This window comes from Barbus barbus, assembly GCF_936440315.1.
Source record: "Barbus barbus genome assembly, chromosome: 7".
Classification (NCBI taxonomy): Eukaryota; Metazoa; Chordata; class Actinopteri; order Cypriniformes; family Cyprinidae; genus Barbus; species Barbus barbus.
Genome location: NC_136735.1, coordinates 24294634 through 24320981, shown reverse-complemented (window position 1 = coordinate 24320981; position 26348 = coordinate 24294634). Strand labels below are relative to the sequence as shown.

The 26348-nt window shown below is 37.3% G+C and overlaps 1 protein-coding gene across 5 annotated transcripts in view; it reads right to left on the bottom strand.

Annotated features, from left to right (window-relative positions):
- The window catches only part of LOC306872476 (lipopolysaccharide-responsive and beige-like anchor protein), a 250016-nt gene that overhangs the window by 56934 nt on the left and 166734 nt on the right, over positions 1-26348 (bottom strand). For all 5 annotated transcript variants that reach the window (XM_079421043.1, XM_079421044.1, XM_079421042.1 and 2 more), the window contains exons 40-45: positions 15567-15684; positions 15122-15224; positions 13525-13640; positions 11862-11974; positions 3645-3785; positions 2056-2175 (exon numbers count right to left, since the gene is read on the bottom strand). In XM_079421043.1, the coding sequence (XP_079277169.1) occupies positions 2056-2175; positions 3645-3785; positions 11862-11974; positions 13525-13640; positions 15122-15224; positions 15567-15684 (711 nt within the window). The remainder of the gene's footprint in view (positions 1-2055; positions 2176-3644; positions 3786-11861; positions 11975-13524; positions 13641-15121; positions 15225-15566; positions 15685-26348) is intronic.

The following is a 26348-nucleotide window of genomic DNA, read 5'->3' as shown; positions in this document are numbered from 1 at the left end:
CATCATTCTCTCTGCATCTTATTATGTCCTATAGTGTGCACCTATTCATGCTCACACTCACATACACACACTCTCTATGAAAGTGTCAAGTTAGTCCTAGGAGTATAAACATGCTCTTGCTCTGCAGAAACCCTTGGGAGAACCATCTAACTGACAATCTATCACTCACTCTGTAGTCTTAGACCAATCAAGTTCTGTCTCACATCCAAATTAATCTATGGTTTTCTGTGAAAGGTCCGTTAAAAAGAGCAAAAAACACAGGGTTAATGTTTCTATGTAGAAGAATAACATTTTAGGTTTAAATTTAAACAAACATATAAGAATAAATAAAACTTTACATATTTAATATAACATAGCATGCAAATTTAATATGTGTATTGTGTATATACAACGCAGCTCCTCCACACTGCGAGTGGCCAATTAGGTAAGCAAACAAAAGGTGGAAGTTCAAAACTAGCCTCCTGCCTCATTTCTTTCTGGTCCTCTCTTTAAAACCGAAGTCTTTAAAACAAAAAGGTCACGATTTTACAATGGCACCAGGCGCCCTGAGGTTCATGTATGGAGCCTGGCGTAAATTAGGCGTCTTCATTGGCGGCACAAAGACCCACAGCCACTTAACCAGTGGGGGGGGGGGGGGGGGGGGGGGGGGGGGGTGGACCAAGGCCGGGGTTCGGGAGGAGCTATTATGTGCAATGGCCCTTGATCAGAACTGGTCATAGGGCAAAACCTGTGATCCAAAATCCTGTCCTGCTGCGGGTCAGTAGAGAGGGGTGCCCCTGGGCCCGCTCTCTGATTCCCCTGAGGGGAAACTTTCAGTGTCCGCACTGCTTTCAGCCTAGTGCACGGAGGTCAGGGGATGGAGGTTAAAGGTCAGGCCAGAGTTTGCCTGGCTAGAGACAGACAGGATCAGCGTGGCTTTAGGCCATTATAGCTCTCTTTAGCCTAGACACAAAAACCGCTAAAGGCTTTTCACCCCTTGGTTGAATGAGGGGGTGTTTCTAAATGTGGGGGGACTGCTGTGCTTTTTGTTTTTTTAAGAAAAAGGGATAACAACATGGCAAACTGATACATTATTACATTTGAAGGCACTTCTTTGCTTCTCGTTTGCACCTATCAGACCTTTTTTGCAGGGTTAAGAAAAGTGAAACATGTTTGAAATGTTCCACAGCTTCAAAGTCAAATAAACTGAAAGTGATTTCCAGGTTTTTAGTCAAGTCCTCCATTCGGTTTTAATGCATGCCAACCCTGTTATGCTGATCCACAGTGACAAGCTCACGCAGAAACCAAACTGGGCTTTGAGTGAGCTTTCGGTATTAAGTGTGACCATGTAATGTGAGCCACATGTCTTATCAAATGAGCGCAATCAGCCCCTGAAAAACGCCACCATGCAACGAGCATGCTAACAAAATGGCTGTCTGTTGTAATGAATATTTCAAGAGGTCTGGACATTTGTTAAAGTCAATGCCGAACACTCTGAGGCCTTCTGAGTGTGCAGTTGGGATTGCTGTCTGACTTTGGTTTGGGGCCGAATGACAAAAGGTTCAACTGAGGGTTAGAGTGTTATGAAAGGTTTCGCAAGAGAGAGTGTAAGGGGGGAAAAGGGGGAAAGTTTGAAATCAAGATTAGTTTAAAGCTTTGATCAAGGACCCTTGACGCTTTCATAGTAGCATGACAAGGATTGGTTGTGACCGTACATGTGCTAGGGCCAGTTTTTATGGAAAGGTGATGGGGGCAGCCGGGCAGAGAGCTGCAGTGTCTCCATGACAACTGCCCTCACACCAAGTCCCAGCAAGCTCCAGTTACCAAGAGGAAGTCAACTCACTAGAGAAACGTCTAATCATGTAATAGCCTCCACATTTGTGAAAAATTTCAGTGGAAGGCAAAAACCAAATCCAGGGACCGACTGATGCCTGAATAAGAGGAAATAAGCACAAGTACAGCTTCGTGCATGTGAATAAATATGGATTCATGACAAAAAATGAAAATGAAAAAACATTTCTAAGGTAATATGACTCACAAAGCATTTCTGGGTGTCATGCACATATGGCGACATACCTTGACGTCAGACGTGTCCCTCTGGCAGTTTCTCCATGCTCTGGACACTGAAGAGAAAGTGCGATCTGCGTGGTCAAATTTCCCACCTTGGAAATTCAGGAAGAATGTCGTGAAAGGCTCCTGAGAATAGAAAAGAATGAAAAAATATGGTACTCTCCAAATATTCACGCTAAAATGAGTATTAAAAAGTCATGTTAGGGCCTAAAACAACTACAGGGCAAATTCCATTGAGCACAGATCATGTATTTAATAACTATAAGTCTACTTTGATCAGTGTTTAGCCTGCAATTTAAAAAAAAATTAAATGCAACCAGACGAGTATCTCCTATTTATCATCGATGCCTGCTGTTCATAACAAAGCCTTATACGATATGATCCTAATTTGTGTGCACTAAATGACATCCTCTTCCCAAACAGAGGGACCTGAATGCTAAAGAAACCTGTTATTAACCCTGGTCAGACAGTAAAGCCTTTACAAGTGCATTATTTGTTCTTTTCTAATCATGTTTAATCTTGTTTGTGCAGAATCAATAGGTGGTTCTTTTGAAACAATACCTCCCCGATGAGAAGGACGCAATTAGAGTGAATAGCACCCCGGTAAGCTACACCATGAAAGAAAAATACCCTAATTACGCAGAGGCTTTTGGGTGCTTGACTGAATTTAACATCCTCCTTTTTTCTGTCAAGAGCCTCAATATCACGAGGTTGCTGATTTGTGCTATGGTACATGAATTAGGGTGTTTGGTGAAGTGGATTTGGGATAAGCCTGATAATAATGGGATGGGATCAATACAATGGGCCAACAGGGAATGGCAATGAAAGTGAAAAACTGTAACAATTACAGTGATGGCCAGGAATGGGTTAGTGACCTCTATCTCTCTCTTTCTCTTTGTGAGTAGAATTTATAAGGAATATGTGAATGCTCTAAACATTAAAACTAAATAAAACACAGACCTAATTTAAATGTAAAGCAACTGACACTGTACAAAGGCTTCGAGAGGGCCATGGGACTTTATAACTATAAAACTAATGCAGAACTGCTTATATTGAACAAAACTATGCTTCATCAAAATACTGTTATAAAGCTTATAAAGTATTTTTCCTCCCGAGTGTCACGTCTTTGTTCTCTGCAGATATTAGAACACAAAGAATGAAGGGAAGATGAGCGATGTGTTGTGTGTTTGTTAGTATGCAGATAAGGCCTACATTTCAGTATAACAATAAATCAACCTGACTGAGCACGCACATATGCCCAATTATAAACAACAATTAGTTGCAATGTGTTTCACAACAGATCACATGATGAATGTGTAGCATTTTGCCGCAGCATAAAGAACACAGAACTGCTATGTTTTAAAAAACCCTTTAAAAGATGCAAATCATTTTGACAATTATGATCATGTCCCGCTTATTTGTCCTACATAAACAGACTATGGAAACACAAATGTTAAAGGAAATAATTCACTGACAAATGGAACACTGACATGCTTTTCTTTTTGGTGCGACCGATTGATAAACATTGTGCAGTTTGGACTTAAGTCACATCTCTGTGTTACTGTGTGAAACTTGTGTTTTTATGTGCAACTTACAATCCTGAGTAGCCACATCTGAGTAAAGCTGGAGGTGGAATAGTGTGTGCCATAGTGGAATTTGGGCACCTGCTCGTCCTCCCATGATTCAAAACGTTCAGAGAAGAATGCAGCCCTCTTTGGGTTGAGTGCGCCAATAGGCTGTAATGAGAAAGGACAACATTATTGGAATAAATATAAAAATTAAGTAGTAAAGCATAAATTTTTCAAGAACCAAAGAAATAAATAGAATAAGGAATACGGACCACAGGTGTTAAAATGTAATAATTTATTCATGATAATAATTTATTTAAAGAATAATTTGGTGCAGCTGTCAAGTTTCATCGATAATAGACTGTTATTTTTAGTGAGTCACATTCAACAGTCTGTTTTCTGTATCTGTGAATAAAAATAACATCTTACAGTTCATGTAGAATTGAACAAAACAATTGTGTTCATTTGTACTGCTGTTCATATGTTTGAGGTCTGTAAGATTTCTAAAACTGTAACATTGTAAAATATTATTACAATTTAAAATAATGCTTTCTTTTTTAATATATTTTAAAATGTAACTTATTCCTGTGATAGCAAACCTAAACATTTAGCAGCTATTACTTTACATTTTCAGTATCACATTATCTTCCAGAAATCATTCTATTATGCTCATTTAGTGCATTATTATAATCAATGATGAAAACAGTTTGGAACAGTGGTATTTTTTTGTCAAGATTCAGTGAATGACAAATTGAACGTTCCAAAGAACAGCATTTATTTGAAATGTAAATCTTTTAAAAAATCTTACTGACCCATACTTTTGAATAGTTATGTATAATTGTACTTTCATAATGGTGTTAAACATTAATAGTAAAGGGTATATTGAATTTAAGGCAGGGGAGTTTGTATGAGTTCATATATATGGCTAATACTCTCTTGCCCTGCATTGGGTTTTATCAGAAGCATTGATTGGCTGCTTTAATTCTTCATTGATCTGAAGAAACCCAGCATATGGAAACAGGTCATTATTTAAATGTTAATTTATATGTTTTGTTATCACCCTGCTGAGTCTTTATTACTCTTGAACTGTAGCTCTATCTCTCTCTGTCTCTCATATCTTAGTATGATCAATAGTAATGGAATGATGGAGTTCCTTGAAATAAGAGTGGGCAGAACAGATCGACCATCTTCCGCTCATATCATAGCTGTGTAATGAGGGTCCTCAGCTGCTTTTCTATTGATTACAATGGTGCTAGGGCAATATGTGTGTGAAACCACCGATTGTATCTTTTAATGCTCCACTGTGCTTATGCGTCTATGTGTGCCTACATTAATGTGAAATGTAACTGTGCAAGAAGGCCAAGAGCTGTGGTGCTCATTTCAAAATAGAGGTTAATTATATTCCATTAATTCTAATGTAATCGTGATTAAACCACGTCTTGGATTTAATTGGGATTTAAAAAGGAGCACTGTTTAAATCAACATTTGATTGTAAATCACTAAAGCTTGTATAATTGTCACTGAAATGTAATAGACTTATGCTGAATGCATTCTGTGTGTGTGTGTGTGTGTGTGTGTAAACTGGAATGCAGCCCTGGGCTGACAATGACACACGTTCTGCTCTCTTGTGGCAACTACGGTGAGAACACACACTGAATTAAACATTGTGCGATTTAACTGATTGATTGCGGTAATAACAGGACCCTCATTAAAGAAAGAAAAGGGAGAGCAGGATAAAAAACATCTCTGTCATAGCTCAGTGTGAGTGTGTGTGAGTGAGAGAGTGTTTCTATGTGGATGTGTAAATTTGTGTGCATGTATATGAGTGTGTGTGCGTGTGTGTGTGCGAGCCCCTCGTGTTGTTTACAGCAGTAAATTACGCTCGGAGTGAAATAGGGTCTCGTGACAGTGTCGTTCATCAGGGTTATCCCCGTACCACAGCGCAGTGTGATGGAGTGAACGCACACCACCGACCCTAATACGCTCTGGCAGCACTGCTGAATATTTCTCTAGTGACGGCTCAAATAAATGAGCTGCCCCAATGTTTTTAATTAGACTGCAAATCTGAACAGACTGCCAGTAGCTATGAGTATCAGCACTTCACCGTGCTGCTCAAAATTCAGGGTTTCTGAGGGGGGAATTCATGAATTGCTCCTGATAGCTTTGTGCATTTGCACATGACTGACGATTAAACAAATCACAAACATGCCAACAAATTCTCTGCTGGATGCAATTTGCATTCCGCACTGTGACCTAGGCACCTGAATTAGCTCTTTAAATGCAGAAAGTGTGCTTGACTAGACAGTGACTTAATTTAAGTTCTGAATTAGACTTAAATTGGTATTTTTTTTGGCACTGAAACACAGCAAGCAAAAGGTGTGCAATGTAATATATTACTATAAGAACAAAGCCACTATGCTACATAACATGACTAAATACTTCCCCCCCAACATTGCATGTTTTCTGTGTCTCTTTAATCAAACACACCTGATTCAGATCATCAGCTCATTAGTAGAGACTCCAAGACCTGAAATTGGTTAGTCAGACAAAGGAGAGATGCAAAATGTGCAGTTTTAGGGGGCTCTATGAACCACTGCATAGAAGGTGTGAATGTGTATAGTGCTCAGATGAAAGGGTGTAAATGATGTGATGCAGGGCGAATCAATATGCTATTAACTACATCACAGCGACGGTGGAGAAACAGTTCAATACATTTTTGTTATCTTTGTTAATGTACAAATATAATACCATGCCTTAGCCAGGACGTCTTTTATTTTATCTGTCACTTCACTAGTATAGGATGTCTCCCTCATATGTGTCTTACTATATCAGATAAAATAAAGTCACAATGGAAATCATATTGTTTAACATTCTTTTATCACAATATTGCAATTAATGTCAGCATGAAATGGAAATTCACCCTATTTTCTAAATGCATATTATTGATGTGATGGTGAATGATTAATTCTTGCATGTTTCTTTTTTTCTTTTCTTTTTTACAGTTTTGAGCTCGCAATTTTTAATCAAACTATCATAACTCGATCTGATATGATATAAAATTACAGTCTTCTCACTGGTGACGTATGCCAAACTTCTCCAATCATTTAGTCTATACTTAAACCCCACCCTTTTCTTACAATTGGCTGCAAGCTCACATTCAGATCTGCCTCCATCCAATCAACAACCATTAAATAGAACCCTACATTTTTCCTTTTCTATAATCTGTTTCACTTGGATGTACAGTAGATCATAACATGGAAGAAAATCTGCTGCTACTTCCGTTACATTGCGACTTTAAGTAAACATGAGAGAGATTTTTGCCATTTGCTGTATGTCTCCACTTTAACTTCTAACATAAGACAATTTATTAAATAATATTTGAGTTATTTCAACTTATAGGTTTCTGCCGTGTCCTCAAATTCCCTCGCTAGTCTTTTGTAAAAAAATAATTTAACTAAGAGAGGGAAGATCCTTGATGTGAACATCATTCAGGAAGTGACTTTTTTTGTAGAAAAGCTACAGTACATCAATAAAAGTGAATACAGAATTAATTCACTCTCCCAAGCTGACCTGAGTCTCTCTGTCACACGTTTGGAACAATATTAGTCATAATCCTAATATGGTTTAGATGCATTGTGATATGGTTGTGTATCAATATCCACTGAGACACACAAGTGAAAATATATTTAGAAAGCTGCTCGCTCAGTTGTGTCAGTTTTGTTCTTTCTGGCTGGAGTGATAATTCTGGCAGCAGCAGATGTCACAAAGAGGTTAGAGTTCATGATAAGAAAGCCAGCCGGGTCATAACGATGAGACAAAAGGAACATAAATTCATGAAGCACATTCCTCTGCCCGTAGGGAAGACAGTCCATGTGACACGGTGTCTATGGCAATTTCACCTCACTGTGTAAAAGGTCCCACATGACCTGCTTCTATCAAAGCAGTGCTAGGATGTGGCATACGCAGACGGCAAGAGAGAGCGGGAGGAGTTAAGGACAAAAAGAGGAAAGACACACAGCACATACAAGGTTCAGATGGCCTTCACAGGCGAGACGGTGTTGTCATGGTCCACTGGTCATACACTGATATTGCCTGTGTCAACAGCATGAATAAAGCAGTTGTAATAAAGATTGTTGAGATTTGCTGTTGTTCGCTGCCGAAGAAGGGGTGGCTGCTCTCGCTCGGCCTCTGTTTCTCCCTAAGGCTTGAAAGCTTGACTGAACATAAAGGCAAGGCTGTCAAAACTCGAGAGTTTGAGGGAGGGAGGGATGGAAAGCGAGAGAAACAAAGGCGAGGGTGATGTAGGATGGTGTATAGGATTGTTGTCTTTTAACCTAGTGGGTGGAAGCCATTGCAAAGAAACAGAACAGGGCTGAACAAATTATAAATAAATAAAGAGATATGCTGCAAGCTGTGTGTTGGCTACAACAGCTCTGTGTCTCTGTGTATTTTTATTTGTTTAAGCATGTACTGGGGGAAACATAACTGTCTGCTACTAACAGCTGAAAACTAGATACAGTATATACATTGCATTGCTTATAAATAAATAGATTTTTTCTTTAATTGATTGGCATCCTTAATTTTTTACTATAACATTACAAAGCATGCCACAATATCTGGGAGTAATGAAGCACTCAAGAGTAAAGACTTGGTAAATATGAGTTTTGAACCAATTCTTTGAAATGGACAGCCTGAAATAATCAATGCATAGAACTGAGCTGCTATTGAGGTTTAAATCAGAGATTTGTTTTCCCCTTATTGCTCTCATACTTGCAAATCATGAAACAAAAAGACCTTTTAGATGGTCTTTAGGAACTTATGTTAATTAAGTTAATTGTCAAATAAAAAGTGCATTAAAACAATGTTTTATTGTACTGCATTGCTTATACATTATACAGTAGCTAGATCGATTTTTTTTTTATTTGATTGGCATAAAAAAATGTTTTAATGTACTGCATATTCACAAAGTTGGTTCATTTTATATTGTCCACTACATAATATGAAAATATTCCAGTTATATAATATATACTAACCTAAACTATTCTGTACCTGAACGAAACATGGTGTTTGCCGAATCTGAATTGGTAATACAGAGACATTTCTTTGCTAAAGGCAATGCAGTAGATACAGATCATGCATATACATCTGCACTGGCGAGTAATATGAGCAATGATCTCAGTCTGAAGACAGTAAGGGTGACTTCTGAAACCTCGTGGTTCTTTTTGCACAGGACTTCATCTTCCATTATCTCTCAGTCCTTTGTTTTCCTGCCTCTTAGAACTGATTTATTCTGCCACTTTGGGTCAGAGTGGACACTCGTTCGATCAACTGCGCTCTAAAAGTAATCCTCTGTCCTCCCTCCATTGGCCACCATTACATGAAATTGATGGTCATTTTTGAGGCAGTGACTGGCAAGCTTTCACAAGCACTTTTAAAGTGGAGTTTAAGGGTGGAGGCATTTTAAATCTTAACTTTTGTCCTGCAACTCAATTACCCAAATGATGCAATGTGAGTAAAAAGCATTCTTTTGGAGGAGTGCCCCCCAGCTCCCTGACGTAAAATATTTATCAGGTCTAGACTGAGGAAGAAGCTCTTCAAAATACCAGTTTTGAGCCACATTTAAATAAAATGGAAATAAACATCATCATCAGGACAGGATGGACTGGACTGAATATCTCAACTAACATGATCTTCTTTCTGACTAATGCTGGTTAATCACTGTCACTTCAGCGAAACAGCTATTAGTAGTTCAGGGGTAAACTCAACACAACAATCGATTGCAATTACAGACCACGGTATGAAGACTACAGAATGATCAACCAGGAGAACAACCTCAATCCACTGGCCTCAAGTGTTTGAGTCTGAGTCCTGATTTAGGAGAACACAAACCTTGTTTGCAAAGCTCTAATATGGATCATGGAAAATGCAGCTACAGATTTGCAGTGCTGAAATATGCTATACTATAGACACAGAATATTTAATCATTATGCATGTTTACATATATAAGTCTAATTACAGACTGATCCTTAGCGATACAAAAAATAAAAACTGGAAATGTTCAAATAAAGAATTTTGAAATATTTAAAACAAAGGTTAAGACACAATATGAATGAAAAATATTTAACATGCTGCACTATTACACTGCTACAAAAACTATTGATATGTACTGTTTACTAGCAACAAAACAAAAGACTGAAAAATGTATACTAGTATAAAACTAGTACCGTATACTGTATTCATTGTATACTGTATACTCTGTAGTAAAATAAAAATATTTTGAATCATATCTGGCTATTTTGAGATTTATTGCATCGTCTTTTTTTTTTCTTTTTTTTTTTTTTTTGTCAACAGCCAGTTCCTTTTTTTATTATTAAATTTGAAGGGATTGATCAAAAGTGACAGTAAATACAAATATAATGTTTCAAAAGATTTTTCTTTATTTCAAATAAATCCAGCTCAAAAAATCCAGAAGAAATACATTATATTTAGTTCTGTCAAACGATTAATCACATCCAAAATAAAAGTTTTTGTTTACATAATATATGTGTTTGTACTGTGTATATGTATATATATATATATATATATATATATATATATAAAAATACACACACATGCATGCATATATTAGGAAAAATATGTTATGTTTATAGACTAAATATATTTATATATAATATAATTATATGAATATAAATTCTAAATACATAAATACATTAACATATATATATTATTTATATATATAATATATATATATATATATATATATATATATATATATATATATATATATATATATATATATATAAATTTTAAATATATACTGTGTATTTGTGTTTATATATACATAATAAATATACACAGTACACACACACACACATTATGAAAACAAACACTTTTATTTTCACTCTTAAAAATAAAGGTGCTTAACAGGATCTTCACAGCGATGCCATAGAAGAACCATTTTTGGTTCCATTCAGTCAAAGGTTCTTTAAAGAACCATCACTTTCTTACCTTTTTATAATCTGAAGAACCTTCTTTCACCACAAAGAATCTTTTGTAAAACAGACAGGTTCTTCAGATGTTAAAGGTTCTTTATGGAACCATTTAGACAAAAAGGTTATTCTATGGCAGTGATCCTAAAATCTGGCTTGCGAGATCCACTTTCCTGCAGAGTTTTGCTCCAACCCTTATCAAACACACCTACCTGCGATTTTTCTAATGACCCTGAAGACACTGATTAGCATGCTCAGGTGTGTGTGATATGGGTTAGAGCTAAACTCTGCAGAAAATGGATCTTGCGAGCCAGATTTGAGGATCACTGTTCTATGGCATCGTGAAGCACCTTTATTTTTAAGAGTGTTGGATGCGATTAATCTCGATTAATCGTTATATTTTAATATAACATAAAAATTTAATTGTAATCATTTCACAATATTACTGTTTTACTGCATTTTTGATCAAATAAATGCAACCTTGGTGAGCGTAAGAGACTTCTCTTACCAACCCCAAACTTTACACCTCATTTGCTGCCATTGAAATTAAGTGTATTTATATCTATTACTAGCCACACTGCTTATCAGTATTCGCATTGACTGGATGGGGCCACTAATATGATTTCATGCCACCTAAAGCTCTGTTTGCAAAAGAAAAGAGATAAGCAAAATCCTTCTGAACTGCCTTCAAATGGTGTGATACAATTTAAGATACCTATGTATTGAGCGAAAGACTGAGAGAGACAAAGGCAGGTCTGGTGTTCCCAGCAGTGAGCTGTGTCAGTCTGTCTGTGTGGTTAGCTGAAGTACTACTACGCTCATTAATTAGCTCCTTAGGGAGGCTGGCGGGAATGGGGGAGGAGGTGAAAGCGGGATGTAGGGGGCTTCTGAGGGGTTGATTGAGGGGGAGAGGGGAGGAGGACAGACACGGGCCCATTATCTGACTTGTCTGCGGTTGAGGGTGCCTGGCATGAGGTGACGTGCACGCGGCCGCAAACGCTGTACTACATGTACGGTCAGACTCCCATCGATGGGTCTAAAGCAGCAGTCATTCCCCCCCTCGCTAGATGGCTACATCTGTCTATCAGACTCAGCCTCATCATTAAAACTGCCGGACGGGGTTTTCACACAAATACTCCCATGTACTCTTGTTTTCAAAACTTCTCTTCAGACATGTCCTTCAGTCTCTAAAACTACAGGAGCTCTTTGAGGTTCAGGCTGTTGGCTTTGTGCGTGTATGTGGTCATGTGTTTACCTTGGATAGATCTCTGTAGTTGCTGGGCAGAGTGAGGTCAAGATCTTCGCTGTCATAGTTGGTGATCACCCAGGGGAACACGGGATACTGGTTCAGATCGTTATATGTACGGCCTGGAACACAAGCATTGTCGAGACTCCTCACACATTTCCTCAAGTCTTATTACCATAACCATGACTTTACTTCATCATCATGTTCAATGTAATTACAAAGAATCTCGAATAAAGAAAACAGAAACTACAGATACTGAAGAAACAGTGATTACAGAGAGCAGAAGACAACTGGTATTTTTAGTTTCAAAGATGTGGCCTCTTTTCAAATAACTTTGCAAACTTTATGTTAGTTGTCTAACACTATGTCCTAACCAAATGTGACAAGATTCCAGCCTTAGTGCTTTGGTTCAGGGAGGTATCAATAGGCACGTTTCCACTGTCGCACCAAAAGCGGGTGTGTTAGTGCGTGCCAGGGTCAGTGTCACTTCTGGGGCTTGATCGTGCCTCGTCGGTGCTTCCTCGGGGCCAGCAGGCAGGGTTTTTGGCCCGACAAAAACCTTGGGCCAAAGCGGGCCAACTGGGGCTAGAAGAGTGGTTATGAATAAAGGTGGAGTTTCTCCATATCTGGAGAGCGTCAGCGCCACGGATCATTTCATAAAATTAACAGCTATAACACCAGATTTAAAGACTTTTTAAAAATGTTTAGCTCAAATCTCACTTTCAGATAGCAGGGAGTGTTTGAAATAACTTGATCCGATGTGGATTATGATCACAATACAAGGCAGAACTATTTATAAGCGATGCAAAAGACTATGCATGCTAGCCATTAACATTGCCATAGTAAACATGGTAAATAAACATGTGAGCTTCTCTATCACAAATGTGTATTTGTTTAGTAACATATTTTATCTGTCGTAAGTCTCGTCTCGTCTACTCTCTGCGTATGTTATAAAAATATAATAATGTTTTTTGTTCGGGAGCTCCCTTTGATGATTAAAAAATATAGAAATAATCATTCTTTCTAAGTGTGATGTATACTGTGACTAAAAGTAAACAGAAACAGACTCGACTGAATAAGGGTATTTGTCTTCTTTCTTTTGTGAAATAGCGGTTCATACCGATTTATTTTTGTGTGAATAATTTTCAATCCAGATAAATTAATGCATGATCAATGTATCGCTTATTATTGTAAAACATTGATGCTTTTGGATTTAAATGGCCGTTTTTATCATGTTCGTTTTGTGATCGCACTAGTTCAGGTGACTTATTTCTGATTAGTTTTCTGATAACTTCTTTTTGTTGGTGAAATGATGGCCCGATGGTGGAAACGCATCATGATTTTGGGCTCGGTGCTACAGGTCCGAGGCTATTAGCCCGGCCCGGCCCATTTAAAGCACTGGCTCGCACTGGCCCAACAGTAGAAAAGTGGCTAGTGTGGGCAGAACTACATGGCCCAATGTAGCAAAAAATAAATAAATAAATGAAATAAAAAATAAGTTACCAACGAAGTGTTTAGATAGTCACCACTGATTAGGACAGAAACCCAGATTAATACACAAATTTTGTCGCTTGTTGTGTCACATAGAGGTGTTAGGGAAAAAGAGTTATTCATTCATTAGTACATTCAGCTTCATATGTACATTCAGTGTTCAGGTATCATTGGTTTTTACCAGATATGGTGTTGAGGAACATGAGGTACTCAAAGGTGGATATCTCTCGTCTTTGCCAGCGCTGGGTTATGTTGGAGGCCTTGTAGAGCTGTTTCGGACTGGCCAGAGAAATCCGTCTGTCGGAAAACCAAAAATCACATTTAGAAATTCAAAGAGTAACCTGAAATGTGCATGTCTTTGCTGTTACTAAATATTATTTAATGTGCAATTTTAAATATAAGCTCTTTTTGTTTTCAGTATATTTTGTAAATTAAGAAATATGTATGATCAGAAAAATATTATACAGATTTTATGGCATAAGCCACAGATAATTGCAGAAAATCTGATAAAAATACAGTGAGACAGTAAGAGAATCTCTAAATGTTTCTTAATCACTCAGAGAAAAGCTCTTTAGTTAAGAACCTAAGGCTGTGCATTTAAAAAAAGTGCAAACTGCTTTAAAACAACATCTGTATAAATAAAATAGACACAATATGATAAGCCATTTTGTTTGTTTGCGCTCCGATGGCAAAAAACTTCAATAAGAAGCCAATATTTGAATTTCAGTATTGTTATAGAAAATACCACTCGGCCAGTGAGATTCAATGACAGGAACTCTTCTATAATTCACAATATAACCAACAACCAAATCCATACATGAACACAGACACACAATGGCCTCATGGGTAATGTGGAAACCTGTTAAATGAACATGCACAGTGCAAGCAAATATGTGGACACTAAAATAAATGACTCTCCATCCAATTAAAACAAAGCGAAATTAGAGAATTCATCACTGTCACCCAGCGTGATTATAGTCATTAGGCCTCTCTGAAGTTTCCAATGCCCTTTGCCCCTCCTAACACAGAGGCAACACAGTAACAACGCTAGAGAAATGCCACACGAATGTTAGCAGAAGGGCATAAGTGAATTTATGGCAGGAGAGGGCTGTCTGTAATGGCCAGTACTGCTACAATCACATCACACATTCTTTCATTCCCAGGAGGAGACATCCAGAGACCTCTGTGGGATCAATATTCACTATATTCTGTTACCCACATTGTTATTTTAGTTACTTAATGGAAATTAACGTTTACTTTTAATAAGAACACTGATTTAGAAGGATATTGTGATGGAATTTCACAATAAATCATCTTTTCTTTGGCAGAACTACAACAGCAGCCGTGTGTGTGTGTGTGTTTCCTGTGTTTCCAGTCTGCCCTGCAGGCTCTGCTCTCACCCCAGTATTTATTTCTCAGTTGGGGAGATAAATAAATGATGTGAATTGTGTTTGTGTGAAGGTAATTAGGCAGTGTTTCAGACACCCCTGACACCATACACACATTAACACAAACAAACAAGCAGTATTAGCCCAGAAACATATTTTACAGAAGTATGCAAACGTAGAATTGACTGCCTAGCCAACAGAGTGACCATGAGCAAAGATGGCAGAAAGACAGCAAATCACATGCTTTTGGGAGTTCTGCACAAGTTGTGCAACTGTCATTGAGATTAATGGGAATGCTAAGCTTATTGCATGTATTATAGATTTCAAATAGAAGAGAAAAAGAGTGTTTACTACTGTAAATGAATGGTGCAAATGAAACAGAGAACATGCCTGGTCTGAGGAAGGCCGAAATTCGTTCCGACTCCAACTCTGGGGAGACAGTGCACCACCTTTTTCGCTGTGGCTGCATCTGGGAAGTTGAACATGACTGCCGCTGTAAGGGGAAAAGAGAATTTAACACACGTCATTCCCTGTGTGTGAATAAAACAAAGCTAAAATTTTGTTGAACTGTTTGAAGTGTCCTTTCAAAATTATACATTTTTTACAATTATTTCTAAATTGTAATTAAAATTTTTATTATATATTATTTTCATTTATTTTTCCCTCTAAGGTTGACTTAATTTTAGTAAAGGGTTTTTTTCCAGTCTTTTTTTTCTACAATAGATCAATAAATGGTTCCCAGCCTGTTTCCTGATCTCCTCAAAAAATTCATTTTGATGCCTCATGCTATGACCCCCTTTAAGATATTACAGAACAGCTATGGATCAGAGCTTACTTCTGTTGGCCATGAAGACCTCCAGCGCTGTATTCTGTAGCAGATAGCGGCGAGAGAAAACTGCTCTGATCTCTGTGAACTGCCATTTCCCATGCAGACCCTCTGTGTAGGCCAAAATCTGTACAGGAGAGACAAAGAAAAACAATTGATCAAAGAGAAATGTAAAAAAAAATTAAGGGGATATGAGTGAGAAAGCAGTGGGGCAGAGGGAAGGTTTTAGTTCATTTATCACCCATAGCTCATGCCCAGGGTCGCAGAGCAGGATTAATGTATATTATTGATCAGTCCTCATGAAAAAGAGATGCTTTAAGCGCTAAAATGAGCCCCATTCAGACACACATTGAAGAGGTGCAGGAAGGCCACGGTTCACTAAAAGGTAATCAGTACCAAGAGAACTGGAAATCTATCAATACTTGCCCTTCAAGTTGGTGTGAGCGAAACATGGTTTTTATCATGCGCTGCTGCTGCTGCACAACCATCACATTTTTGTTGTTCAGAAAATACAAGAAACACTGAATACAACTTTCACAAAGTGCAAGAAATGCTAAAAAAATTGCATTGTGTGTTTTCAAAACAAAAGAGTTTTCATGCCCATTTAATAAAAAAATGCTGCAGATTACTGGAATCTTCAATAAACAAGCTACAGATAGTCCAAAATGCAGCGGCTAGAGTTCTTACCAGGTCAAGAAAATATGATCATATTACCCCAATTTTACGGTCTCTGCACTGGCTACCTATTCAGTTCCGTATCATTTACAAAATATTATTACTTGCCTATAAGGCCCTAAATGGTTTAGCTCCTGCGCACCCAACTCGTCTTCTCCCACGCTACAATCCAACCCGCTCCCTAAGGTCACAAAACTCTGCACTTTTGGTAGTACCTAGGATAGAGGTAGATAAAGTCCAATAAAGGAGGTAGAGCTTTTTCACATTTGGCTCCCAAACTCTGGAATAGCCTTCCTGATAATGTTCTGGGTTCAGACACACTCTCTCTCTGTTTAAATCTAGATTAAAGACACATCTATTTAGCCAAGCATTCACATAATGCATCTTATCTTGTACTGCAGTTATATCTGATCAAATGCACATTATTATTATTCTTTAGCTTGGGTTGAACAAATAATTTTTGCTTATATGGAACAGCAGCTACGCTAATTATGTCTCTATTTGTTTCTCTGTTTCTGTCACGAGATTAACATCCCGTGGTAACTAGGAATTACAGAAGCTTCAGTCTGGAAAAAGACGACGATAAATGCAAATACAATAAAATAAAATGTATTAATAATAAATTAATATTCATTATAACATTTATTTATATAAAACAAACAAATAAATAAATGCAACTAACCATATAATGGTGTATAGTTAACAAATGAAATGCGCTAATTTTTAAGAAAAGGAAGGACAACACACTTCATATTTGTCATTGCTATTGTGAAACTCTACAATACTTTGTTGCAAATTTGTCTGTCCTTTGGTAAAAGCAAAGAAATTGGGCTTCCAACAATGGCAGGTTTCCATGATCCTGGAAAATGACGGACAGCATCATTTTGCATCTGCAGATACTAAGCTGTGACAAACACACTAGTCTTATCTAAAGACTCGTCCTCATATGCTCACTGTTTTCTTACATTTCTAATTTAGCTTAATTACAAATTGGTTGTTAGGACAGAAGAGGAGAAAAAGACCACCACACCTGATCTGAGCGGCTCAGTTTTTCAGACACTTAGATTTTCTAGTACCAAAGCTAACACTGATATGTACTCATTAATGAGAGAAAGAGAAGAGGATAGAAGAAGAGAGAACGAGAGGGCAGCAGCTGTGCTGTGCGCTCAGAGCAATGTCACTGCTCCTGTCTGCTCTGCAGCCTCACTTCAAAGTCTCCAGAGTTCAATTAAATATGGATTAGGGCTGTTCCACCGCCACGGTAACGCTGCCGTTCGCCACCGCAAACTCCCTGACAAGCGGCATGTGAGACGGCTATGCTCTCCTATTTATCTTCCTCATCTCCTCTCTGTCAGGCTGTTGGTATGGAAACCCAAGCATTAATGTGATATCCGATGCTCTATCCAACCAAGGTATCATGGAGAAGTTTGAGCATGGAAGAATTTATTATAGCTGAGCGATCACGGATAGGGTCGTAAAGATGAAATCCCTTCTTTACCCATGTGTAATGAAGGAACTTCATCTGAAGGATCTGTCTGTTTGCATTGTGTATTAGCAGCTGCCATTGACTGGTAATGAAATTAACCTCATGTAAGCAGTGTTAATGCAGAGATAGTCCCCCGTCCTCCCACCCACCCACACACCACTCAACACGACATGACAATATAGCACACACTTCACTATCAGATCATTACCTGCCATTCTAAATGGAAGGAGTAAGAGAGTCAATGTAAATATAAACTGTTAAGCATGGGTTTTATGGGTGATCGCTAAGATGTTGTTTAGAGGCCCCAGTCAAAAGAGACAATCCTCAAGTAGGAATGTGCCAGTAGTACTAAAATGCTAGCATAATAACGTCAATAATACACTTTTGGATTAGTTATGTTTTTTAATACATTCATGCGTTATTCTGAAAGAAATTCAGCAAGGAATTCAAAGTGACATTTATAATGGCAAAAGACTTCTATAATAAATGCTGTTTCTTTGAACTTTCTATTCATCAAATAATCCTTTTAAAAATCTACCATGTTCTCCACAAAAATATTAAGCAGCACAACTGTTTTCAAACCTGATAATAAGACACGTTGAGCATCACCCAAAAATAAATATACTAAAATGTATTTGAAATATATTTATTGTATGCTAAGTAGACTACAAATACATTTACATATTTATGTACTGAATAAAATACCCTGTAATTGCACTTTTAGTACACTAAACTGGTATACTTAAAGTCTACTGAATTGGAACAACTGATTTTGTAATTAATACACTTTAATTGTGTGGAAGTAGGGCTGAATACCAACTAAAGATATACTGAAGTATATCTGATTGTGCTAAAGTGGAACTATTGCAAGTATACTTCGGGAACACACTGCAAAAAAAAATGCTTTTGTTAGATTTTTTGTCTTGTTTTCAGCCCAGATATGTAAAAATTCTTAAATCAAGAAGGATTTTCTAAGTAAGAATTATTGTCAAAATTGTCAAAATTAAGTGATTTTTTTCTTGAAGCAAGCAAATAAGCAAAATAATCTTGTTTTCTGTTTGAAATAAGATTATTTTGTTTACCGCATTGAAAGATTATTTTGCTTGTTCAAAGCAAAAAACTCACTTAATTTTAATAAGACAATAATTTTCACTTGTCTAGAAAATCCTTCTTGATTTAAGAATTTTTAGATATCTTGGCTGGAAACAAGAGAAAAAATCTAAGTAGTGCACTTTAAATATCTTGAATTTTAAAGACTGTTATTAGATCATACAATCCTCATCAATAATGTCATTAAAACACATTTAGGCTTAATGTTAATAAATGTGCATTGTGCAAAATTAGTACTCAAATAAAGTTTAATTAATATTTTTATATCAGTAAGTCTTGAACTACATATCAGGAAATATGTTAATAGATTTGAACTATACTTAGTATGAAATTATTGTATTTAAAATATATTACTTTTTTAGTAAGTCCAGAAATGTAAATGGTAGTGTATGACCAATATTAAAAATGTATCCAATTTTGTTTCAAAGAAATACAATTTGGATCAAATAGCAAGTACTGATTTTAAAGGTTCAATCTTTACCATAAACTTTTGCTATTACAACTGAGTGCTTGACAATGGCAGTAGTAATCAAAAAAGAGAAAATAGACTAAATGAGTGTAACAATTAAATATCCAACATTTGTGCATCACTATCAGAATGTACAAACAAGAACTATTAATAAAAAAAAATTGCAAAGTCGCTCATTGCCCATTCCTTTAGGATGAAAGTCATCTGAAAGGGGCTGGCATCTGGAGATGAAATTCAGACCGTAAAGATGACCTTTAACATGTGGTTCATTCCATCTCTATAGCAGAACTACTTCAATAGTTCACACTTTATCTGGCTCCTGTCTACTCAAACCCTAAGGAATAAAGGAATGATGCAGTACCTTAGCTTGACATGTTGTAGATGGATATGACAGTCTGTCGTGTGTCTAATATCTTACTTTTTATATACCTCACATACTACTAGCCTTGTAATGAACTCTATAGGTTCTCTTGATTGTTGTCCAAAAACCTGTTACTAGCGGATAGTTCTAAAATGTTGATTATGGTGTGCATTCGTCATGCCATTGTTTCAACAAACTTATGCAACATCACAACATTTATTTTAATCAAGAGTTTCACTGACTTTTGGCCGAAATCTTGTATTGACAATGGAAGAGTCAAACCACTCTCTAAAGTCAACTCCAGCAAATCCCAAAGACTTTTAATTGGGGTTAAGTAGGCCTATGTGTGAAAATGATTTCTTACGCTCACTTAACCACTTTCACTATTTGAGCAAAGTGAATACTGTTATCGTCATCCTGAAATATCACTATGGGTTACACCTTCTGACATAGCTGTTTAAGAAATGAAAAGCTACACACTGTACCAGTAATGTAACCTAGCAATATAAATGGAAAAGAAGATGCAAAACTTGCTGTTTATCATAGAATGTGAATAAATTGAAGCTGTAAAAAAACTTAAAATTAAAGCTGCTTTTAAAGCCTTTTTACAGATATAAACAATGTTTGTTCCATTTTATCATTTCTTGTTCTAAATGAAATGTTCTTTCATTCATGCCAAAAAGAAGCTCAATTTCAAGGCCACGCCGCTGACGCCAAACTGACAACAAAAGGTTGAAGCTGAAATGGGAGTCTGTTCGTATGTGTGTCATTTCAAACCGCTCAACCTGTTAGGATCGAGAGGCAGCAAGTCATTTCTGAGTGCTGTCATTTGTCTCTGTCAGCCACCGAAACGAGTCTGAGATGAAGAGGGACACATCTCTCAAACACACACTCTGTCCTCTGCCAAAGGACCCTGTGTGCGCAAACGACATCCTCCGAGCGACACACACACCAGGGACCACTGCTCGAGAGCATGTGCTCCGTCTCTGACAGAATTGAATGAAATCTAATTGAAAATACCCCCCCACCCCAAGCCAAAAAAGAAGGGAAAGGGGGGTGAGTGGGAGAGAAAAAAAGCAAGAGATAGCAAGTGTGAGACAGAGAGCGAGTGAACTATCCAGCGCTCTCTCGGAAAGATAAATGAGTCTCTGAATAGCAGTCTCTGTTGGGCAAAGTGTGCACTTGTGTTTGAGCGGTGATAAGAGCCCTCGCAGCCAGGAAAAGGAAACGGCTCTCCTGCCACTGATAGAATCCCCATCCTCGCTTATAAAATGTGTAATAAACGAGTATTATAACGCTCAATTTGAAGCTTGGTAACCGATGGCATGAAACGACATGGTGTGAGAGAGAAAGAGAGAGAGTGTGAGCAAGAGAGCGTGCGCACACACTCTCAATACTGGTTTTTAATGTGCCTATGCATCTGCGGAGCAAAATGAGGTGATTGAAGTTCAATTTGTATGCTGTTATTAAGTGTTTCCGCCTGGCTGAGTGTGTTAAAGATTGTGGATGGGACATTTATTATTACCTTTTGGTCAAATGAAGTGGCCTGGGCGATAAGGTGATGAAATTAATGAGGAGGAGGAAGTGGGTGATCCATCAAGATCAACATTCAGAGCCAAGCGCACTGGAGATGCAATATTGGAAAACTTGATAGAATTCATGGGAATAAAAGGGAGGATATATTAGAGAGGGACTGCTGTTACTAATGCATCTGGCCATGTAAATAACAAGCTAGCATGTGCGCACACACACGTAGACATATAGCATATAAGAAACAGAAAATGACTTGCATGAGAGACCAAAGACAACTGTAACACTCAGAATTTTTCGGGCACAGATAAGCTTATTCACTTACTCAACACATACAAGTTCTTACTCTGTTATACTTTTTGAGAAATTTTACACACACATTTCAATATAAACAATTTTTGTATTTATAGGTTATGGTTTGAAACGTGAATAACAGATGCTGAATCTGTCATATGTAGCTACACTACAAGATTTTTTGTGGTTTTGAGGTTGTGGGAAATTTCAACACTTGTTATGAAATGGACAATGTGAAGGATTGAATCTTTAAAATATAGTATGAAGATTATTTTATCAATCTATCTAGACTGTTCTTGACTAATTCACTGATTCAGTGCTCTGGTATTACCCTACCATTGAAATGTTTTAGTAAGCAAGATTTTTTATTTTAAAAGAGTCTAAAGTCTCTCATGCTCATCAAGACTGCATTTATTTGATCAAAAATACAGTAAAACCGTAATACTGTAAAATATTATTAGAATTTAAAAAAGAGTTTTAATATATTTTAAAGTTGTATTTATTCCTGTGATGGATGGCAAAGCTGAATTTTATGGTAGTCTTTACACTACTTAGTGCCAAATGATCCTTCTCAGTGCATTTCTTATTAATATCAGTGTGAAAACAGTTGTGCTGCTTAATGTTTTGAACAGTGACACTTTTTTGATGAATAGATGAATAGAAATAAAAAAAAAACATTTATTTGAAATTGAAATTGTTTGTAACTTTTGATCAATTTGAATGCATCCTTGATTAAAAAAAAAGTTATTTCTTCAACAACAATAACAATCTTACTGATCAAAAACTTTTTGAGATTGAACAATAATTCAAAACTGTTTTGTGTCAGTAAAAATACAGCTACAATTCACTATATTTCTAAATACATACAAGGTTCACAACACATAAGCTTCCCCTACTACTCTAAAATTATTATTTTTTTCCAGCCTGATTAAGAAAAGCATCAAAAAACAATTAAATCAGTCTTGTGCTTGACGACTAAATGTGTTGGAGAGACCTACTGTAATAAAGTTTTAAAAAGTCAAGGCAAATGGATGTTATTTCGACGTGATTAAAGAGTACAAAAATGTGCCAAAATAATTAGTGCTGAGAATCTTGGGACTGTAAAAGCACATGACCTCCTATTAAAAGCATTAAACAAATCAAGCTGCTCACAAGTTTCCCCACAAACAAGAATACCGTATCAGAAGATTAGCTTCTGTTGTTATCTTCAAAACATTGTAAAATCAGAGTGCAATATCAAAATATTCCACAGAGAGAGTATAAATTCAATTTTATCCTTTTACATAAAGCCCCAAGAGAAGCAATAGCAAATGGATAATATCGACCGATTAAAATATCCTTGACTGTAACAATGGTAAATCAGCTCAAGGGATAACAAAAACAAACTATAAACCAGTAAAACAAACATTAGCAGTCAGCTGCTAAAGACCGAGAGGAAAAGCAAAGAGCATTTTAGCAAATACATGCATATTTATATGTATGATAGCTGAAGTGTTCACTTCTTTAAGTACTCAGGCTGAACGTAGTCCAATGGGGATTAGAACTTGCTTTGTTCCTCTCCACTCTGTTTGCCAACAGGTTAGCCTTTTAACTTGCTGAGAAAGAGAAAGAAAGAGAGAGAGAGTGAGAGTGAGAGAGGAAATCTTGTGTGGATTTAGAAAAATGTCAAGAGCTATGGGGTTAATTGGAGGAGAAGTGAATCCTTTAGTGCACTTACTCATTAAACATTTGGCCTTTATGTAGAGACTTGTGGGGGGTGATGGGAAGGACACACAAAACGCACTGTAGGGACTCCAGTAAGGTGAAAGTTAACACCCATTTAATGGTTTAAATGGACAAATGAGGGTGTGTTCGGCTCATAAAAATACAGTAGGGCTGTTTCAGAGTCTTAATGACTGAAATACTGAATTGCTTCGAATGGCAAAACGGGTGTATTAGGTTCAAGTGCATACTTGTAACAGCTTCAACTAAGCCAATATGTTCATTTCATATTAGGATTCGTCTGCTTTAAAACAAAATGGTTGAATAACAACAAACAAAGGGATTTGGAAGGTAGATATGCTAGATGATATGGAATATTTTGAAGAAATAACGGAGAAATATGATCAAGAGGAGAAGGACTGAATCTCTCCTTTTCTGATTGACATCAATTCAAAGACTTTCTCCATCCTAAGAGATTTAAAGAGCTTTAACCCCAGGGCAAAGAGGGCAGCCTGGCTCACTGAGGAGCTGGACAGAAGAAAGACAGGATAAAGGTGACATAAGTGAGAAAAAGAGGAGCGTGAAATTTGGCAGACATTCACAAATCGACTGTTTTTCTCCAAGTACCTATCTGGCACTGAAGACAGAAGCAACAAGTGAGAGAGAACAACTATGTTGAAGATGCTAAAAGACTCCCAAGACTTCAATTAGTCATGTTAGGGAACGTATTATGAATATTTGTGAGAATCCATATGATTAGGGGTCTACTGGAAAAGCTGCGTTTGTGAACACTACGTTGGAGAGTGTTGTGAGCTAACAGCCTGAACACCTTTGAGAAGCATGGAGAAAATCATGTCGACAGCATTCCCTGTGGTTCAGTCCTTCTCCAAACTCCAAAGCATTCATACAGAGGAGAAACAGCCAGGCCAGGTTTAGATCCCGTCGCATCGCCCACCACTTTCACTCCGGTCCGTTGTCATGCTGTTCCTCACTGTGTCTTAGGCAGGATGGCAGAGAAGTGAAGTCCCCCTAATCCTTCTATTGTCCCAGGCCTAATTGGATTTGGAGGAGGAAGGTGGGGTAGAGGGTAAAATATGTGAACCCCCTTTTAGCGTGCCTAAAGGGGGGACTTTAGTTTTTTCATGGCATGAAAAGGAGGGATCCTCTGGGGATTTAAGGGATTGAAAGGTGACATTAGCTGGATTATGTTTTTTATGACTGTGTCTTTAAGCAGGTAAACAGGGAAGCCCATTACAGAGAAAAAGTGCAGGCAGGGGTTAATGTTGGGATAGATGCTTGCTAAGTATCTGTAAATATGTTGCTCATTTCTGTGGATGTGATTTGTTGTTGTGAGACTTCTCCAGAGAAGATTTCTGATGCTTCTGAAGAAACACTTGCTGAACTTTCACACATTTCAACCATGCTGCATACCTAAACAAGGAGGCTACATATAAGTAAAATGATTTGGCTGATTCCTGGGTTGCAGGACAATTTTCAACAGTTCTGGGCCCCCCCCCCCCCCCCCAAAAAAACTGTCTGATTACATCAAATTGTGTTTAATAGAAAGCTACCACAACTTGACATCAACTTCTGACATTTCATTCAGTTCCATGTGAGTTCTAAACATTTATACTGTTTTACCTTTATGCTGTGGCTTTGTTTGGAAAATATGACTAAAACTTTTTTTATGTACTCAACAAAGATCTAAATTTTCACAGGAAATTGAGTTTATATTGAGTCAAATATTAGCAACTTTAAAATCTGTGATTAATTGTGATTAACTCTGAAAAGTCTTTTTACCTAATTGATTGCACTGAAAAACTACAAATGTCTAATGACAAACGCGTTTACTGAAAACTCACAAGACAAAAAAAAAATGTCTATGAGGAGAAAAAAAAAAGGGAAAACTGGGGAAAAATTGGACATGGAACACAAACAATGTAACGTCATGTATTATTTCTGAAATGATTACACAGTCCCATGAACTACCATGTTGGCAACATTGTCATTAAATGTGAAAACCAAACACTGGCACCAGCACCATTTTGGTCAAAAAGAAATATATGTGCACTCTTGCAGTCAACTTAGCTGTTCCATGTCAATCCATTCACTCCTATGTGGAAAAATAGAAAGTTTTATTATTTCATAGAATTTTACTCAGTAAAACGGATCTGTAAAGGCCAAGCCAAGAAGCCTTTAGATTATTTGACCTTTGTCTTTATCTTTAAAGTGCCATCTTATTGGTGTGGAGCATTGTAATACAGACTCATTTACACTGCTGGTAAAGTGGATCAGATGACACTTGATCGAACTGTCACCTAAAAGAATCGGTCATGGGCGACTGGCCTTATTGGGTCCCCATGGAGATGCCATTTCAACCAGACTGGATGCGTCATTAACCAAGACTGAGGAGGTGACAAAAGTTCTGATCTTCCAAAAAAAACTGATTTATTGATTAAATTGATTCATTGTGAACAGAAGGTATATCATAGTTAGGGAGAGTAACGAACAAACAAAAAAATGAATGAATATTTAACCATAATATTAATAAAATTCAGCAGTAGGAGAGGATAAAGGTGTGCGTCTAATCTCAGACAAACATGCTCACTCTGGCATCCATAAAGAGTCTCATCCATCTGGCTAGCAGCATATGCCGTGACGAGTGTCAGTGACTGCTCTGCTGAGTAAATGATGGAGAGCAGATCAATCAGGGGACTGGGAGGCCCCAAACCTTCACCCTGTCGGCAGAGGAAGATGGAGCAGCTAGACTCAGGTGCAGGAAACCCACCTTCTGTCTGGCGAAAAGGGACTACTGATAATGGCCTCCTATTGTATGATATACCCAATCTGCTGGTACTTGTGCTCAGTTAATCTGCTGGTACTCTAAGGCAGTCTATGCTTTTGGTCAGGTCATGTATTTATATATTTCAAATCTAATCCAACACATGACTTGTGAACTTGCCTTGATAGCTAAAGAATACAAGCCTCTGACAAAGTATCCATATCTAGACTCAAGTCTCAAGTGACAAGTCTAGTCTAAAGACTTGCAAGACCAGATCAAAGTCAAGTATTTGGTCAAAAGTAGATTCTCAAATTTATTTGTTTACGCTGCAGTTTATGTGGTAAATTAATTTAACTCTGACTCTGATTGGTAAAATGTTTTAA